Source organism: Anas acuta, chromosome Z (genome assembly GCF_963932015.1).
Source record: "Anas acuta chromosome Z, bAnaAcu1.1, whole genome shotgun sequence".
NCBI classification, from domain to species: domain Eukaryota; kingdom Metazoa; phylum Chordata; class Aves; order Anseriformes; family Anatidae; genus Anas; species Anas acuta.
In genome coordinates, this window is record NC_089017.1 from 12,925,516 (window position 1) to 12,942,758 (window position 17,243).

At 34.6% G+C, this 17,243-nt stretch overlaps 1 protein-coding gene across 2 annotated transcripts in view; it reads left to right on the plus strand.

Moving 5' to 3' along the window:
* ITGA1 (integrin subunit alpha 1) overlaps positions 1-17,243 on the plus strand; it is a 74,392-nt gene that overhangs the window by 55,676 nt on the left and 1,473 nt on the right. For both annotated transcript variants that reach the window (XM_068667818.1, XM_068667819.1), the window contains exons 14-28: positions 483-737; positions 1,129-1,259; positions 3,880-4,043; positions 4,236-4,372; positions 5,769-5,879; positions 6,436-6,521; positions 6,727-6,862; positions 7,753-7,833; positions 9,765-9,841; positions 10,691-10,780; positions 11,975-12,077; positions 13,033-13,146; positions 14,797-14,901; positions 15,549-15,653; positions 16,352-16,444. In XM_068667818.1, the coding sequence (XP_068523919.1) occupies positions 483-737; positions 1,129-1,259; positions 3,880-4,043; positions 4,236-4,372; positions 5,769-5,879; positions 6,436-6,521; positions 6,727-6,862; positions 7,753-7,833; positions 9,765-9,841; positions 10,691-10,780; positions 11,975-12,077; positions 13,033-13,146; positions 14,797-14,901; positions 15,549-15,653; positions 16,352-16,444 (1,788 nt within the window). The remainder of the gene's footprint in view (positions 1-482; positions 738-1,128; positions 1,260-3,879; positions 4,044-4,235; positions 4,373-5,768; positions 5,880-6,435; positions 6,522-6,726; positions 6,863-7,752; positions 7,834-9,764; positions 9,842-10,690; positions 10,781-11,974; positions 12,078-13,032; positions 13,147-14,796; positions 14,902-15,548; positions 15,654-16,351; positions 16,445-17,243) is intronic.

Sequence of the window (17,243 nt, forward strand, 5' to 3'; positions counted from 1 at the left end):
GTATGTGTGTGCTGAAGATAGAATTCAGTCTATGTAAGACAAATCATTTGTTCTGGAATAGCAGTATTGCCATCTGTAATTCATCAGAAACTTGGCTTACTTCTCAAATTAAAGACTGCCTTTGGAAGAAATCTTTATGCTATCTTAAAAATGAAGTAGTTTACTTATAATAACATCCAAATATTGTTATAAAACTATGCTTTTCCAGTAAACACATAACTTTTGCATAAGAACAAGCATAACATATATTTGAGGATCTAGATGGAGAAGGAGAGGGAGTGAGGGTCTTTCACAAACACTGCTTAAAAATAGCATAGTTATAGGATCAGTTTCTGCTGTGCTCTCATTCATTATGAATAGGATGTAATTGTTTAATTCTCACCAGTTTGTCTTCTGTACAAGAGCTCTTAAAAACCTGCATAGCTCTGGAAAACCTGCATAGCTCATGTAAATCCACAAACTCTAAATCTGTTCCTTCACAGACAAAGTTTGAATATCAGATGAGTCTTGAACCTGTAAAGCAAACATGCTGTTCGCCGTTAAAACATGACACCTGCAAAGTTCTTAAGAATGAGCCTTGTGGTGCACGCTTTGGGACTGCGATTGCTGCAGTGAAGGACCTCAACCTTGATGGATATAATGACATTGTAATAGGATCTCCTTTAGAGGATGATCATCGGGGAGCTGTTTATATTTATCATGGCCGTGGCAACACAATCAATAAAAAATATACACAGGTATGAAGTGCTATAATATGCAGCATAATTCCATTTCTGCATGTCTTTGCAATGCAGAATCAAATTATGACTTCACCTGTCATAAGAGCTTCTGTTTTAAAATGTTACATACTTTTAAACTGTCTGATTTAACCAAATTTGACTGTAGTATTGCTAGAAAATATATTTGCATGTTTTTGTTAGAAACCCTCTGAAATATTCTGTATTCTGTAATTCTGAAAATGTATAGTGTGTTTATAAGTGTTACCATGGTAACCTTTTTAGGAGTATTGTAAAGAAAATTTAAAAGATTTAAAGTTTAAAAGCCATCCAACTGCCAACAAATGCATCTTGGATATTCTTATAAAATGCATCAGTATGCACTGAATAAACCTCCTAATGCTTTTCACAGCGTATTGCATCAGGTGGAGATGGGGAGACGGTTAAATTTTTTGGCCAGTCTGTGCACGGAGAAATGGATTTAAACAATGATGGGCTGATTGATGTCACTATTGGAGGCCTTGGCGGGGCTGCCCTCTTCTGGTAAGGATGCTCACAGCAGCTGTCAGGCTAGAGAATAATTTGTCTTGTGGTATCTATGTAGCTTACATGCACTACAGCTTCAACTGTTGTGAGAATGCAAGTTTCAACAAGTTTCATCTCATACTTTGGCTATAAATCTTCATATTTTCATGTCTCTCTGGAGGAAATATAAAAGTTTATAGATAGTAGTAATAAATATAGGAATGTTTTAGAAACCTTGTTAGGCAAGTATGAAGACCCTGTCCTGCTACATCATATTCAAAATAGAAACTGATTCCACTCATGGCAGTAAGTAAAATGAAATAATAATTAAAAAAAGAAAAAGAAAAAAGAAAAAAAAATCTCTTTTATACACTATATTGTATATTGTTTTATTACCAGTATGATGGACAGCTTCAAATGTAAAGCGGTCATTGAGAAGACTTATTTGACCTACTCACTTTTTAGCAAAAATGGAAACAAAATTAGGACATAAAAAAATTCAGCTAAAAACTTGAGATTTTTGGAGAATTTCTCTCATTTCACAGCTTACAGAGGACTCCTTAGCAAAGTCATTTTTCTGATTTTGTTTTACTGATTTCTAGCTCTTACAGCCTAACATAGAAGAATGTCACAGAAACTATTAATAATCTTTAAATACATTCTGTTGTGCTGTGTTACACTCCTTCCCTCCTTTACCTTTTTGCCTGTTGCATTGTCTTGCCCAGATGGTCTGCAAAATTAGTAGGGCGGCTCTCAGTATAGAAGAGAATGCATCAAAGTCTTTGTAGGATCAGGATCTGAAACTGTACAATGATTAGGAAGGATACTCAGTATTACTAACTTCAGCATTTGAAGAGCTATGGGACACATTTCCCCAGAAAAATAAATAAATAAATAAATAAATCAGAAGCTGGACTGTGATTTCATAATATTTCCTGATTTATATTTTCTGTTCTTAATTTTGGTGACATTATAAAGCTTTTACTTAGGATAATGACAGTTAAGTTCTCTTTGTATTTTTATAAAAGCTGGGAATCCTTTGTAACCCATCTCTTCTTCGGTACACAAAATGCCCAATATTCACATTAAAGACTTTAAAGATTTGTCCAGGGAGAACTTATTTTCTGTAAGTTTGTTACCATTTGATTCAATGGATATCTGATCTGTTTTAAATCTTGATATTAGCAAAAGAATCTTTTTCACTTCAAACTTGGCCTATAATGCTTACAGTAGCTTTTGGTTCTCTATATTATTATAATTTATTGGCCTGTTAGCATTGGATTGAATTCCCAAGTTTGCATGTGAGCATCAAAAGTCTCTGTTCCAAAGACATAAATTCTTTAAAATATGTTTCTGATGAGTAAGGATGCCACAGAAATTCCTCTTTTTCTCGGTGAGTTGTAGAGTCCAGGGTGCTTAAAAGCTCCGTGGTCAGGTCTGCAGGGCTTAGCAAGACATTAAGCTATCTAACCATAGTAAGTGTGAGGTAAAATTATTTGGATTAAAATTCTTTGATACAAGCTTAAATTAATCTCTGTTGCTTCATATTTGCCATTGGCCATAGGCATTCTTCTTTATACAGAAAAGTTTGGCTTTCTCTTTGACCCAGACCAGTGCTGGCTAAGCAGTCCCACTGCTTTCTGCTCTCCTTCCAAATGTTTGTGCAGCCGTGCAATGAGATAGCCCAGGATCTCATCTAACTGGAACAAAGGTCACCCATCCACTCCCACCCTTTATTTTCCTTATTTGTTTCTTTAACTTTGACCTGTTCCTCAGCCTTTGATGCAGCTGCATCAAAGCTTTTGCCATTTAAAGTGACCCAGGAAGAGGAAAAGCTGAGCCCTTCCAGCAAGAGATGACCATGAGAAGCAAGAGTAAGGGCATAAGGGCAAAAGTGAGGGTTGTCCATGCTGCTCAAGCACTGCTGTTCCCAGGGCCTGCATTCTGCTGGCTGGTGGCCGCAGCTCCTGAATTTTCCCTCCCAGCAGCACAATACCATACACTTGCCCCTGTCCCTACATTTTCTGGGAGCGGGACTCATCTGCTCCTTCACTGTCATGTTTAGATCACACATCTGAAGAAAGCTATTCTGCCAGCTACATTTTTTCCTAATTTAGTACACTGACATACTTGAGGCTGGTGTCTTCAAGCCAAAAAGGAACTGGCTGAAAGCAAAGGTAGAGGTGTTGCAGGGGATGGGGGTAAAGGGGAGTTAAAGGTGAAGCAAATTCCTCAGCCCATTTCTCAACACACACCCTAACATGACACTCTACCCTCTAGCTCTTGTGTAATAACTTGTTCATCTGTCATTGCACTTGAGAATGGGTATGGGTCTTCAGTCTCTTTTGAAAAGAGTGTTGCTTAAATGATTTTAAAATCTTTCCTTTCATCTGTTATGTATTCTGAAACACACAGAGCACTCAGGAGAAGCCCTTTGACTACTTTCTCCTTAATATATTATTTACTGGTACTATGTAGAGAGTGTATAGTTAATTAATTGTTTAGATTGTGATATATGTGTATTTTAATGTTCAATGTTGCAAATTTTATTAGTTCATTAATATAAGTTTTAAAAGTTGCTGCTATTATTTTCAAGGTGCTTTGTCTCTTTTTTTTGTGTATGTGTGTGTTTGTTAAGGTCTCGTGATGTGGCTGAAGTAAATGTTTCCATGCAGTTTATACCCAAAAGCATCAATATCCAACAGCAAAACTGTCAGATAAATAAAAGAAAAACAATATGTATAAATGCCACAATTTGTTTTAAGACCAGACTAAAATCAAAGGAAGATATATTTGAATCAAGTAAGTAGACAAGCACTGAGTTACGGAATCGTTCCATTATAAAGCTACTATGCTCACAATAATTTATTTCCCACAAAATGAAATGCAACTCTCTTTTAAATTTACTATTCAAAGCATATTTATGATACTGGGAAATAAAGAATGTGTAGAGGTAAAATTTTGCTGAATATTAATTCTCAACTTCCTTTGCAGATCTGCAGTATTGGATTATTCTTGACTCACAAAGACAAATATCTCGAAGCTTGTTCACAGAAACCCATGAGAGGAAAATGCAAAAAAATATAACTATCAAAGGGTCAGAATGTATTAAACATAACTTCTACATGTTGGCAAGTAAATCATTTAAAGTGGCTATATTTTTCTCAAGTTGATATTGTAATGATCCAAATGTATCAGTTAATTGCAAAAAAAATTCAGCATCCAAAATTAATCTTAAAAGTATACATAAAATGCATTTACTATTTATATATTTATTCTTTATATACATATATATACGTATATATGTATTTATATACATATAAATATGTATATACATTAATATAATATATATATTATATATAATGAATATATGTAGTATATATAATTATATAATATATATTAATATATATTAATATATATAATATATAATATTATATATAATTATATCATTATATATAATATATATAATGAATATATAATATAATATTTATATATGAATATATAAATATATTCATGTATATAATGAATTTATATACATAATTTATATACATATAAATACATATTTATAATATATAACATTTATAATATATATTTATAATAAATATATTATAATATATAAATATATATGTATTTATATACATGTATACATATATATATGTATATATACATATGTATGTATATATGTATACATTTTTATATATGTATATAAATAAATGAACTATTTATTTTTGTATGTGGTCTATTTAACTTTGTCTCTGTTATGGGTATGTCTTAAGAAAAAGCATAACATATTTAGTTGAATTAAGCAGCTTAAACTTGTTAATAGTTCAGGTGCTTTCAAAACTCCGCAGGAGTATGTGGGCTAGAATTTTAATTTGCATATTGCTGCTATTTCTTCTAATAAAAAAGTAATCAAAAACTCCTAAATTAAGTATGTCATAGAGAATGCTAATTCACTGTAAAGGTAGAAATGTAATTAGCAAATATGGATGTGAAATTGCTCAGGTTATAACTAATACACAGAGTGAATAGAGGTGTATATTATAAGCTCCCCTGATTTAAAACATGTAGCAACTTCACAGTTGTATCATAATTCAAAACTAATGATAAATGATGGCTAGCATTTTCTTGAATATGCAGTACGTTTCCTAGTAGCAGGTCCCAGTTTGACTTCACATAACGTGATATGACTGCTGTTTGTCTTACTGATTTTTTAAACACAACTAAAAAGGAAAGTGTTCAAGTTGACATTTCTGACATATTCTTTAATGCAACTGTGTTGGAAATGCTCTGGCTATGTGACATTTTTACAACAAGCTGAGATACACAAAAACATTAGTAGGTATTTATAAGGATTGGCTTGTACATTAAATGTGTTGCGAACATTCAAATGCTTCTCTAGCAAGTATGAAGTGTGACTGAAAAATATTTTACCTTAGCATTTGGTTTGCTTTTTTATCTTCCTTTACTGGCTTAGATGTTAATGTGAATGTTCATAACAGCAAGTTTGTTTTCTTTATGTTCTAGGATAAACCTGATTTTCAGGACTCTGTAAAGGTTTTGCTGGAGTTCAATTTTTCTGATCCAGAGAGTGGACCTGTTCTTGACAGCAATCTGCCAAATTCAATATCTGAATATGTAAGTCAGCAAGATTCTGTATTAATAAGCAGAATATTTAAAATAAAATTCATAGCCCATACAAGACCTGAAAGTATTGTCCACAAATTGACTAAAGAGGTAGGGTTGTTAAGCCTGTCCAGAAGATGTTTACTCTAAATGAGTCTTCAGGAGTGAATGAGCTTTGGAACCAGCCTGTGGTTTTATAGCTGTCCAGACTTAACTGAAGATAGAAGAGTACAAGCAATTTTATTGTCTTTTTTTTTCTTTTTTTTTTCTTTTTTTTTTTTAACATAGATTGAGCAGGGGAATATTAGTCACATATTTTGGTGGTGCTTGGCGTCATTCATGCTTTTAGTATTGTTTCTTCTTCTAACCTGGATGAATCACTTATAACAGAATATGTAGGAAAGTTGTGTTTTACCTGCATATTTTACAGGATGTTGGCATGTTGAACTGATTAACTTCTTTGACTGTCAGACAGAAGACCTAATATAAAATTAGATAAGGAAATAAAATGCAAGTATATAATTTTAATAATATAATAAAATTGAGAATAAAAATACTATTGTTGCAGATTCCTTTCACAAAAGATTGTGGAGCCAAAAACAAATGCATTTCAGATCTTGTTCTGAATGTAAAAGCAAGCATAGCTGGAGACAGGTAACTACACTGGGTTTATTGTATTGCTTGATATTTGTACAAAATTTGTATGTCAATTATGATATCTTTAGTCTGGTAAAATAAAGTTGTGGTATAATTTTCAAATCGAAAACAATAAGAGTCTGGACACTGAAAGATGTTCCTTTCTATTTTTAAGAACATATCCAAAATTTAACATGTCTAACAATCATACATTATTTTACAGCTCTTCTCCATTCATTGTAAAGTCACGCAATGATAAGTTCACCATCCAGCTCTCCATCAAGAATAAAAAAGACAGTGCCTATAATACCAGAGCTTTGGTCCAGTATTCTCCAAATATTATTTTTGCTGGCATTGAGGTAGGAATTTTACACGTTTCTCATAACTTATCGCTAGGGAGATCTGAGGAATTCTTTGTATCAAGACTTCATTTCACTGTTCTGACACCATCTCAGTTGATTGTAACAGATTCATGTAGAGTGCTATCCTTGCTTATACCTCTAAAAAAATGCATTTATTTTGACCTGACTACGGCATAAACCTCTGTTAATGACTGACACATTTCACAATGCCACTTAGACAGTAAGTGGCTGCATATCAGATGAACGTCAGAATCATGAATCATCTCTACCTCTCTCTCTAGATCCAGAAATGCCTCATTATTCATCAGAATGGCTCCTGTGCCTCCAGAATTCTCCTTTTGCACTGTCTTGGTAGGGAGGCATAATTACTGCCTGCCTTATCACAGCTTCAGATAGCATCTTCAAGCTATCTGCTTCTGCATTCCTCAGTAGAAGCTATGAATTCACCATAGCTCAGGTGGAAATCATTTGAGAGGTTTGTTTTCAGTCAGCAATCCAGATGTTGCACACTGAGAGAAGGCAGCTGACAGCTGAATGATGTTTTTATTGCTAAGTTCAGAATACATTTACAAAACTATGTGTAAAACCTGTGTACTTATATCCGTGTTGATCTATTAGACCCCATGACTAGTTTGGGTAATGTCCAGCTTTTATATAATAAGTACTATAGTTCAATAATGGAAAATAATTTATGCAGATGTTCCTTTGTGGAAATTGTTTTGCAGAACTTGTCCTCCTGATTCTGTCACAGATCAATTAAGGCTTTGACTCTGATGATGTTTTAATAATGAAAAATGACAATGCTATATATGTTTTATAGCCCCTTGATGCTTAATCAAAATTCAGGAGTTTGCACATGGTTATAATTTCACTTTCTTGTTTTTTAGGATATACAGAAAGATAGTTGTGAATCTAATCACAACATCACCTGTAAAGTGGGATATCCATTTCTAAAAACTGCAGAAGAGGTAAAAATTTCTCCACATGCACAATTTCCTTGCTTCATGTTATTCTAAATCCAGGCCAGTTGCTATCACTTCTGAATTTCTTTTGTCTTGCATTCACCCAAACACCTGTCTATGCACATTTCCTAAGCTGTCTTCGACATGAATTTCTCTGATAGCACTGTCCTCTGTGGCAAAATCAGAAGGCAGAGATGCATAGCAAGTACACTGAGCCAGACATGAAAATATCTTTGGTACCTATACAGGCAGCTGTGGTATGTGCGGAGGTAAAAAGTGCATACTGCCATGAATGACACTAACAGAAGGCAAGAGCACACCTAGCTAGAAGGATCTGTCTCCAAATGCATAGGATATTGTTTTGGATGTGTTACAGAAAATATACTAAGACATCAGACACTGTGACTTTCCACAGATTTGAGCCTATGACTTCAGTAATTTCATATAAAAAAATGTAACCAGTTGTTTGAAAAGAGAGTAAGCTGGCATGTGGAGATGCTAACCTGGATCTGCCAAAGCTAAGCATCAAGGTTTCAACCCTGCTCAGTGGAGACCAAGAGGCTTTTCCAGCAAGTGGTCCACTTAAAATCAAGTACCAGTTAGAATCTCTCTAGTCATGAGTCTGTATCTTCAGCTAGGAAAGAGAAGGAGTTTTAGCTGAACTTAGCCTTTTAAAATATACATCTAAGCCTCACTGAAGTAGTCTAATATTGATCTGAGAAATATCATATTGCAAGCAAGCAAGACAAACTCTTTCCTGTTAGTTTCTTGTCTGTTCCCCTATCATTATCAGGTCTGTTCTACAGATGCACAACAGAGGGAAGGTCAGGAGTGATGTCCTCTTACATTGCCTCCAAAACACAAGCTGGAACAGGTACATGGAACTTTCAGGAAGTCAATGAGTGGTTATTTTCCTGAAGCCAAATGAGCATACTATCCAAAGCCAGTGCCCACAACACTCCATCACCAGATTTTCTATTTTTTTCATTTTTTCTTCTTTCTTTGTCAGTATGTGTGTAGCTATAGATCCCTAAATCTATAAATTTCATTCCCTCCTTTACATTTGAAAATTAATCTCCAATTCACTGATAAGCATCCCTCATACATTCCTTTTTAAAGTCTCTTCCTGTCTTTATTTTCAATATGAAGAAATATCTAAGACAATTTTCTCTGTATCACTTTGTAATAAAGATTTGTAACCATTAAATAAAATATAAAAGTCTGAGCTCAAAAGTCCTTAGTGTGACAAATAGTAAAACTTCGGTTCTTATAAAAAATTTACCCTATTCAGAGTGACTTGTTTGGGACTTTTCAAATCTTATATGGCACCAAATTGTGTTAGGTTTACCCTAGATAGAATGAGTGTGGATTTCTTGAGAGACCTAGTAGCCATTTATTTACACTGTAAATTCTGTTCAGAATTCTAGTTGTTTCATTATATATTATGTGAGTTTCCAGAAGCCTTCTGTAGGCCACTCATCTCCATTGCAACTACCAGGCTTTGATGCTTTGTTTCTTCCTCAGTGGAGAAAAAGAAGTGTTTCTTCCTCAAATATATCCAATTAATAAATTGCTTGCAGGAGTAATTGTTTTGCATTAAGAAAACAATACATATTGTATTTATAATATACTATGTATTAAGACTTATGGAGGCTTCTCAGCTCTAAAAATTTGATGCTCATGTTTAATAAGTGATAACTTCTTTCTTTTTTTGTTGGACAAATTCAAAAAAGTGGATTCCTTCATAGAAAAGGGTTAAAATATTAATAAGGATTGCATAAATAAAAGTAGCAAAGTTTTTCTCATTTTTCGTCAGTCCAAACCTTATTATATTTTTAATTCCTTTTTTGTAAAAACAAAACAAAACAAAACAAAACAAAACAAAACAAAAAAAAAAAAAACACTTTTTAAAATGTGCAATGTATTTCTCCAAACAGATTTCCTTCAAAATATCATTCCAATTCAACGCATCATATCTTCTGGAAAATGCCACTGTTGATGTATATGCAACAAGGTTAGTTGCAATTGTTGCTTGTTTATCTTGTGATTTTATTTAGGAAACTCTACAGCTTTCTGCTTCATGGTAAATCAAGGATGACATGTCTAAACTTAGAAGTGGCTAAACAGTCTGTAGAGCTGGCAGTTTTGCAGATGTACGTTGTCCAGCGAGGACTTAGTGTACTGAACAAATCGCTGCTTGTCTCTAGATCCTGTAAGTCACAAATGAGTCAGAATTCACAGTAGTTTTCTTCTTTTGCAACCTTATTGTATGCTAAATAAAAAGTTCTAACCCTCAAGGCTGTTGTGGTTTAGCCCTGGCAGACAGCTCAGCGCCACGCAGCCACTCTCTCACTCTTCCCAGGTGGGATGGGGGTGAGAATCAGAAAGATAAGAGTGAGAAAACTCATGGGTTGAAATAAGGTCAGTTTATGAGGTAAAGCAAAAGCCACGCGTGCAAGCAAAGCAAAACAAGGAATCCACTGCTTCCTGATGACAGGCCACTTCTTGGAAAGCAGGTCTCAAAATGTGTAATGATTTCTTGGGAAGACAAATGCCATCACTCCCAATGTCCCCCCTTTCTCCATCTTTTCCCCTACCTTTTATTTCTGAGTAGGCCACTACACAGTGTGGGACACCCCTTTGGCCAGTCTGGGTCAGCTGTCCTGGTTCTTGTGCACCCACAGCCTCCTTGCTGGGGTAATAGTAATTAATTGGAAATACGCAGGTATTTTTTAATTAACTGGAAACATACACTCAGAACTGTAGGTATTTCAATTTCTTCATATCCCTTGCCACCTAGTAATCCTGTCACATGTGCAGATGAGTATCGAGGTATAAGTTGTATATGTTGTTTTTATTTTAGTGACAGTGAAGAACCACCTGAGACCTTGGGTGACAACAGAGGACAAGTTACAATTCCAGTAAAATATGAAGTAGGATTAATATTTGTAAGGTACATATGCTTCTCTGTACTTCTGCTTGCTAACATAGTAAATGCCAAATGTCCAAAGACAATATAGTATTGCTTTGTTCTTAAGCTGTACTCAGTATTTGCAAGCAACAGCTTCTCATGAATAGGAAGAACAAGCTTCATTGAAAGAGCAGGTATAGGAAAAGATAGGGATAACAATGACTCCGTTTTGCTGCAACTCCTTTTTATCTATTTAAATTCAGTCTGCATCTTTCAAGTACAATAGCAGCTTTTGTTGATTCTTGTACTTTGCCCTATTCATTCAAAGGCATTTCAGGTACATAACAAAGAAAATACTTTCAGCTTTCTGACAGCCACAACTTTGTATTAATGTAATGTTGCATGGTATAGTGTCTGATCCCCAGCTTCGAAAATTAGCATTAATTTTAGATTCACAGAAAGTTGTTTCTAACAGTTCAGATATAAGCTTTAATGCAGGTCTTATACAGTACTTTCAGAAATAGCTGGAATTCATAAAATCATAGAATCATTAAGCCTGAAAAAGACCTCCAACATTATCTGGTCTGACCAACCCCCTACCACCAATATCACCCACTAAACCACATCCAAACTTTCCTTGAACACCCACAGGGATGGTGACTCCATCACCTCCCTGGGCAACCCATTCCAATGCCTGACTAGCCTTTCTGAGAAGAAATTTCTTCCAATTTCCAACCTAAACCTCCCCTGGTACAACTTGAGGCCATGTCCTCTAGTCCTGTTGCTAGTTATCTGCAAGAAGAGGCTGACATCCAGCTCCCTGCAACTTCCTTTCAGGCCATTGTAGAGAGCAATAAGGTCTCCCCAGAGCCTCCTCTTATCCAGACTAAACTACCCCAGCTAAATTCCATCCCTGTTAAATTCCAGTTAAATTCAGTTAAATTCCATCCCTGAAAAACGTCATAAATACTACCAATAGAATTACAGGGCATGGTGTGCGTGTGTAAGTTCATTTTGGATGCATTTCAAGTGTTCAGTTCTTAGAATAAGGAACTGCACAGGCAATATTTACTCATTTCCTTGTTTTAATTGAACACAGCATTTGAAATGTACACGATAAAAAGTGAACACTTTTCAGAAAATTAGTAGAAGCAGCAGTGCGCTTAACAAAAATAATTCACTCACTACAGTTTTTATGAAGTTTTGTTCTTATTTTTTCTGTTTTTAAATCTGCAGTGTTTTCAAAGAACACCATGTTATAATTGCTGCAAATGATACCATCCCTACTGCTATTAACACAACAGAGCAGATTGGGGATGAAGTTACTCTGCATTATAGGGTAAGACACAATTAAAACCATATATTTTTTCATTTAGTTTGAATCAATCAATGTTACTTAAGTAGTTTCATTTTATGCAATATGTTAAACCTTCTACATTGTTTAACAGTTTTTTTCTTGCTTGCTGTAAAATAAAGTGAGTCACAGGGTCTCAGAGTGGTCCGTATCCTGTGGAGTAATTCCAGTGGGTTTTATAGCTGCTGCATATGCTAATAAATGAGAACTTGCCCTACATCCATTACAGTTTAGAACAGATATTTCCAAAATCCGGTCAGCTCTGAAAAAAAGGCATATGGCATGCTCCAAGAACACTTTCTTCACAATGGAATGAATACTGCAATCCAAAATCACTTGGGAAAGATATGTAATGGAGTAGAAGCCCAACCTCAAGTTGCAGTAGGACCGAATTTAGTTTAACTGAGGGCATCGTTGTTTCCAAATCCAAAGCTGAACAAGAGTCCCATATACAGAAGACAAAAGTCTCTGAACCAGCTTTCTATCTATAAAAAATGGGAAAAGCCCATTGTTCTTGCTCTCACTAAGCAGCAAAGACAAAAGTTATTATATTTTTTATCCCACCTACAGTGTTTTACCTGACTACTTCTTTTAGTCTAAAATTTTAAATCCAGTAATCCTGAGGGGTTTTGTGTATGTTTTTTTAGATATTGTTCATCTCTTTTCAAAATACATGTTCTCTGAATACGTAAGAGAGCTGGCGGACTGCATAGCATACCTTTTATGATCTCATAAGCATAACTTATCTCTGCAAGCAGTTTACCTGAGTGGTAAGAAGGGGGAAAAAGTAAGAGTTCATCATACCACTTTTTGTGTGACAGACTGTAAAAATGTTCAACAAAAAAAAGACAGAAAAAAATATAGAGAAGGAAAAAAGTGTAATTAAATACCAATAAAGTAAGGAAAATACTAATCAAAACATTTTTCTTGTTTCTTATAGATTGAAAAAGGTGAACACTTCCCAATGCCAAACCTTACGCTGCAAATCCTATTTCCCGATGTAACATCTGCTAAGAACACTCTTCTCTACCTTACTGCATTGTCACATTCCCAGGTAAGCTAACAATTTGTATTTTTATTATTATCGTAACTTTTAAACTTTTTAGTGTAAAGAACTGCAAACATTTTGGGTTTTGTATTACTTCAAAGTAGTTGTTGCTTGTAGTCTGAAAGGCAAGATGGTGGTGTTTTTAATGTTTGTGGTGTTCACAGGAAGACAGAAATGCAAATTTTCTTAAAAGCAAATTAGCAAGTTTAAAACAACTTTGAACAATAATTGGAATATAATATTTTTAATATGATACATTGCCATGTTATTAGGAGTCCAGCTTGAGATATGAGGGACAGGACTCTTTTTTGAGCCACTGATTATCTCCATTATTAGCAGCGCTTACTGATAATGCTGTAGCCCTGCTATTTGAATATAGAGCTCAGTCTCCTGTACAATCCTCTTCTTTCTGTTACTGAAATTAGCTTTCCTGTATATCTGCTCCCTGGCGCTAGCAACCCTCTGGATTCTTCCTTGTCTGGGGAGCTGTGACATCCTGAAGGGGTAATAGGTCACACCTTTCAAATGCTCTTCACTGTATTTGAGGGTGATTAGTTTTTCTGTTTCACTCCTCGAGAGCAGCTGGAGGATATCACAATTCCAGCAAAACAATAAAACTAGAGCTATATCAATAATTGGATGGCTGAGCACTAAGTGAACCCACTTTTTTTTTTTTTTCCTTTTCATCTTTTCCTTCAGAACCACACCTCTTCCCAAATATTTCACTTAGGTGTGAGGTATTGCACCACTGAAAAACAAGATGAATGAAAGATCTAAATGAAAGTTCAAGGTTGACTTTAAAACAAAACAAAATCAAAATATTTCATGCTTAGAATGCAAGGAAGTTCTGACTTTTTAAATTTCTTCATTCTAACCAGTGACCACATTTGACCTGAGCTTACACACGCATTCACAGATCTGCATTTTTCTATGGGTATAATTCATCTACTGTTAGCTACACCCTAGTGACAGTGGTGTGCCAAAGTGCACTGCAGGGGATTGCAATCCATCTTCATTGTAATCAGAAAGTAAATATCCTGGACTGGAAAAAAAAAAAAAAAAAAAAAAAAAAAGGAGGAGAAAGCTCACCTCTCTTCCCTGCAAAGGAAAAGGATTTCTCAGTTGCCTTTGAAGGAGCCATGAAAGGCCAGTAGTACCACAGCACCTTTCCCTCCCTTGGCAGCATAACAGGAGCTCCTGAAACCTGCAGTTAACCTGTCTGCTTGCTAAGGCAGAAGAGCTGTGGATCCCCGTGCAAAAGCTATTTAGTTCCCATAATAGCCAGCTCTTGCTGGTTGGCTATTGAACTCAAGGCAGTCAACTTACAGGAAGTTCTTGTTTGCTTCTACAGATGTTTAAGTAGCTGGATAGAGCTTAGGTTAAATTATCTCATAAAAAGCTCATTTGTTGTTTGCTTAATGATACTTCAGTACCTATACCATCCTAACTTGCTCTTCAGCACTCTTGCAGTATGAAGTTTTATTGCATTTAGCTGCTTGGTACAGTTAGTTGATGTTATTAAATATTATTATTTTTTACATTAAAAAAAAAACAATAAATATTTTTAAAGTTGGCTTGTTTCCAAGAGCTTTTATTAGTAACATGTTGAATATTCGAGCAATAAGATTTTCTTTTCTTTTCTTTTTCTGCTAACAGAATGCCATCTGCCGATCTAGTTACCCTGTAGATCCCTTAAAAATCAGCTCTGGAAAACCGTTTGTGTTGCCAAAAATAAAAGAACCTACAAAGGATACAATTATGGTAAGCCTACTAATAGTATATGTAATTCATCCTAGATCCAGGTGTTTGAGCTGAGTATTTCTACAATTAATATACAAAATCTTCTCTTATGCTGCATCCTATGGAAAATCAGTTTAATAGCCATAAAAGGTATCTTTAATTATTTCCTGTTATTTAATTATTTACTATAATTACTTCTGACAGCTGAGTAAATCTCACCTTCTGTATTAGATATATATCTATTAGATCTATATAAAGATACCTAAGTTCTCCTGCCTTGCTTGAAAGATTCATCTTTCCACAAAGAGAAAAGTTTAAGAAACACTGTAGAGAAGACATAGGTGTATTGGCAGAAAACTTCCTGCAGTTACAGGCTGTGCCTCGTTTAGGGAACTCTAATGATGCCTTTTGTTGCATAGCTACAGAAACCAAGATTCCTCAAGGCTAAGAGATTGCAAAAACTGGGACTGTTCTACCACAGCATGAATATCTCAATTAATTGCCTACTGCAGTGTAGTTTTTGCACAAAAAGCCCTAGTAATTTATACTAATCTTGGACTGATATCACAGCAAGGCTATGATTTGCATACATAATAAGCTTAACTGGTTTTACTTTAATAACGTGAAAAATCTGTTACTGTTAATTCACACTGTTGACTTTTAAACAGGACTGTGATACATACAGCTGTGCATCTATTAACTGTGCCCTGGTCCCATCTGACATATCACAAGTGAATGTTTCATTGAGAGTGTGGAAGCCTACCATCATTAAAGTAAGTAAATCTCATCTGAAAGTTTGAAAATCTTAAGCCACTCTCTTTAATGTTTGAACTTACATCTTAAATATTTTTTAACTCTGCATGGTTCTCTGTTATTTTGAATTGTTCATCTTGCTTTTTTATATTTCTGCAAAATTAATTTTGATCTCTTTTATTATCTTTGTAATACTTAGCATGAAATTTAAAACACATTAGAAAGACAACCCTTACTTATTCTGTATCAATGGTCTTTTTTATTAGTTGGTTAACCATCCACAAATTATAATTCAGCAGATATAAAAAGGGATATATAGAAACATATTTTTTAAGTTTTTACCTGGAAAGACCTCACAGGTCTAGAATACTATAGGATACTGAGTTGAGTTCCTGCTTTGTGTCTTGTCTTTCTATGAAAAATAACTGGGCAAGTTAGAAGATACAGGAGAATTTTAGAAAGCCTGAATCTGTCCCTGTGGCCAAAGTACTATTCCAGGATTAAGCAGTATTTCTATGAAATCTCTGATCCTGCAAACAGTGATGTGCATGCTGAAGGTGTCATGCACAAGCTGCTTTGCTGACTTCCATACACAGACCTTTTCAACATCACTCCCAAAACTTTAGCTTTATGTTTTGCTCTTAGCCTTCATATTTCTGCAAAACTTTCTGCTTCAAGATACCTAATACAAACCATTGACATTTCTTTCTTCTTCCAGGCAACTATTCACAGTTTAACCCTTGTTGTGAAAGCCTTACTTAGGAGCGAAAACTCATCACTGATTTTGAGAAATGACCACCAAAAACTAGAGGTAATAACATGATAATTCATGGATTTACTCTTCATAGGATTTATTCTGCTACTGAATTATTCAGTCATTCATTTCTAGTGAATCGATCACTATCTGTTGTAGTTTACTATCCTACTCTAAATACAAATAAGTGATTTCACATTACCGTAGAAAATGTCAGAATTAGACAGCTAATTATACTGAAATTCTCTTAACCCACCAATGTACCTGGGTAAAAAAGCTGTCCTTGGTCAAGTGATCCTACTTTGTACATTGTACATGTATTTTCTTTATTATTGATTTATTTATTATTTCTTTCCACTCCATTAACCAAGACATATATTTGAAACAGTATATTTTATTTTCCAGAAATTTTCATGGTTATTTTCTTGTATGCTACATCTGAAACAACATTTCACTAATGAGTTGCTATTAAAATCTATAGTTGTTTATTCATGGGCTATTAACAGGAACTTGTATGTAATGCTATAGCAGAGATATCAGATATAAAAAGAAATAAATGTCTTCAATTTCTTTTGATTTGCTATTTATCCTTGAATACATTCTATTCCAAGAGAAATTCCAAGAGGTTTATAGTGGCTAATGCACTGCTTTTCTGTGATGACTTGTACATGCAGGGGTTTATTTACTACAGTGTACATTTTTAAATGTTATTATGTGTTATTACTGTTAATATCCCTCAATTCATAGCAAAATAACAGACAATGAGAATTAGATCTTGTGTAAAATATTTTTGGAATGCAGATCTCACAAGTCAACTATTAAATGATACTATATCCAGGCATGTCTTTTAAGTGAC